Genomic DNA, 2425 nt, shown 5'->3' with positions numbered 1-2425 from the left:
GCTTCGCCATGGAGGCGGCGGTGCCCCGGGGCGGGCCGACGAGCCGCCTCTTCGCGCGGCCCGCGCGCGCGGACGCGGCCGCCGTGAGCCGCCGCCTCGCGGCCGCGGCGTCCGGCGACGACGACGAGCTCACCTTCGCGCCCGCGCTGTCGAAGCGCGCGGGCGCGAAGCTCGACCCGGCGCGGAAGCGCGTCGACCCGGCCAAGGTCGAGGAGCACCTGCTGACCTACGCGGCCAAGTACGCGAAGCAGCGCGAGGACCGCGAGAAGGCGCTCCGCGACGAGGAGGCCGCGCACTGCACCTTCATGCCCAAGGTGACGAAGAAGGCCGCCGCCTTCTCGGGGGACTACCCCCTCGTGCGCAAGTACGGCGGCGCGCCGAGCTCCGCGGCGCCGGACGCGGCGGACGCCTAGGTTTGTGGAATGAGGGGGGGACAGTTCGTGGGAACTTTAGTCTGTGGGAACTTTAGCCTGAGATTAAAGTTTAAAGCCTGAGTTCCCCCATCCTAATAAAAAATACGACCCCGATTTTCAAACTCAAGCAAAAAATTCGTCGCCTAACGTCATGAAGTCGACGTCTTGGTCGGGCAAGAGTTGGTTGGGCAAGAGCATGTGCTGGGGGGGGATCGCATCGACTTGCTGATTGAGCAAAAGATTCGCCTCGACATCCATCTGCGCCGCTAAGTTTTCTTGATTGGCAATCTCCTCGACGAGCCAGCGCCGAAAGATCCATGTACTTACATCGAAGGTGCCGCTACTGAACCCTTCGCGATGCCCTATGCATTGCTTCGCGTGTATGGAGCGATGTTTTTCTTTGGCTATGAGTTTCCCATCCTTGCGACCAGTGCAACCCATGGATGGCTTTGCCTGTAGGGAGACGGGTCCTCGCTGCGCGCTGAGGGCGCCGCGGTCGAGCGCGGCCGACGGACGCCGGCGCTCGCGTCGATGCCGACCTCGGCCAGCTCCGATCGGATGTCCGCCTCGATGGCCGCGTGCTCCGAGTTTCCCTCGAGCAGCCTGCGGCGCGTCCGGCTCGCCGCGGCGCGGCGCGGCTCGAAGCGCGTCCGGCTGGCCGCGGCGCGGCGCGGCTCGAAGCGCGCGCGTAGGTTCGGCCTCGACGCGCGTCGAGGAGGCAAGAGACGACGTGGCTTACAAGAACGTGAGCGAGTGGCTGGTGCAAGAAGCGTCGACGGCTGCGAGCGATAAAAGCGCGGTTGTGTGAGCGAGCTTGAACATGGTGCCGCGTGCCTATTTTTTCGCGGTGCATCCTTTGCGGGTTACAGCGGCGCGGCGGGCTGCGTCCAGGTGCAACAGGGATGGATCTAGGGGTCCTTCAAAGCGCTTTGCTGCCCGAAGCAAGGAGCTGAATACACCACGCGCGGATTCCAGTCGGATATTACAGCCGGAGTTTCAGTCATTCTTGTTGGCGAACCGCGAGCACAAGCTGTGGCAGATCAAACGGCGGCTGCCGCTGCCCAGACCAAATGTCGGCCGCTGGCAAGAAGCGCGCCGTAACGCAGTCCGAGGGGTCGGCCTGGAAGGGTGACTCGTCAGACGATGATGGCGACGCCGCGTCCCTGGGCCCAAGCCCCGACGACGTGTGCCTGTCGCAGACGGACAACGTGACGCCGGCGCGGGAGAAGAAGCGGCGGCGGAGCAGCGGCGCGGGCGTCGGCGGGGGCCCCGAGGCGTTGAAGAACGCGAAGACGATCCACGACCGCGTCTACGGCGCCGTGCCCGTGCCCGGGCTGCTCGTCGCGTTCCTCGACACGGACGAGTTCCAGCGCCTCGACTCCATCGGCCAGCTCGGCGGGTCCAAGTACGTCTTCCCCGGGGCGAAGCACTCGCGCAAGGAGCACAGCATCGGCACGTCCCACATGGCGCGGGCCATGGTCGACCACCTGCGGCGGCTCCAGCCCGAGCTCGGCATCGACGACGCCGATTGTCTGTGCGTGCAGCTCGCGGCGCTGTGCCACGACATCGGCCACGGGCCCTACAGCCACATGTGGGAGGCCTTCGTGCACGCGGCGACGGGCTCCGACGACTGGACCCACGAGAAGATGAGCGCGCGGCTCATCCGGCGGTGCGCGGGCAAAAACGCGATTCCGCTGGACCGCTACTTCCGCTGCTCCGCGGCGGACGCCGCGGCGCACCTCGCGTTCGTCTGCGCGCTCATCGAGGGCCTGCCCGACGCCGCGCCCTGGCCCGACGACCTGGGGCGGACCGAAGCGAAGCGGTTCCTCTTCGATATCGTGTCGAACAGCCGGTCGGGCATGGACGTCGACAAGCTGGACTATTTGCTCCGCGACGGGCTGAGCGCCTTCGGGGCGTCGAGTTCCTTCGACTGGAACCGCCTCATCCAGGCCTGCCGCGCCGTCGCGCCCAAGGGGAAGGCCGTGCGGCAGATCGCCTTCGAGGAGAAGGTC

General features: G+C 66.7%; 2 protein-coding genes across 2 annotated transcripts; both read left to right on the top strand.

Moving 5' to 3' along the window:
• Nucleotides 1-8: 8 nt before the first annotated feature.
• Nucleotides 9-413, top strand: AURANDRAFT_69212 (hypothetical protein; the record flags this gene model as incomplete). The annotated part of the gene is made up of 1 exon (XM_009044967.1): nt 9-413. One exon carries the CDS (start codon nt 9-11, stop codon nt 411-413), a length of 405 nt encoding a protein of 134 aa, XP_009043215.1.
• Nucleotides 414-1483: 1070 nt separating this feature from the next.
• AURANDRAFT_69211 (hypothetical protein) lies at nt 1484-2422 on the top strand (the record flags this gene model as incomplete). Its single annotated transcript, XM_009044968.1, has 1 exon — nt 1484-2422. A coding segment is annotated over one exon (939 nt), but the record flags the coding sequence as incomplete, so codon positions are not given.
• Nucleotides 2423-2425: the final 3 nt, after the last annotated feature.

Source organism: Aureococcus anophagefferens, assembly GCF_000186865.1.
Source record: "Aureococcus anophagefferens unplaced genomic scaffold AURANscaffold_1138, whole genome shotgun sequence".
NCBI classification, from domain to species: Eukaryota; class Pelagophyceae; order Pelagomonadales; family Pelagomonadaceae; genus Aureococcus; species Aureococcus anophagefferens.
This window is presented reverse-complemented; position numbering and strand designations above follow the sequence as displayed.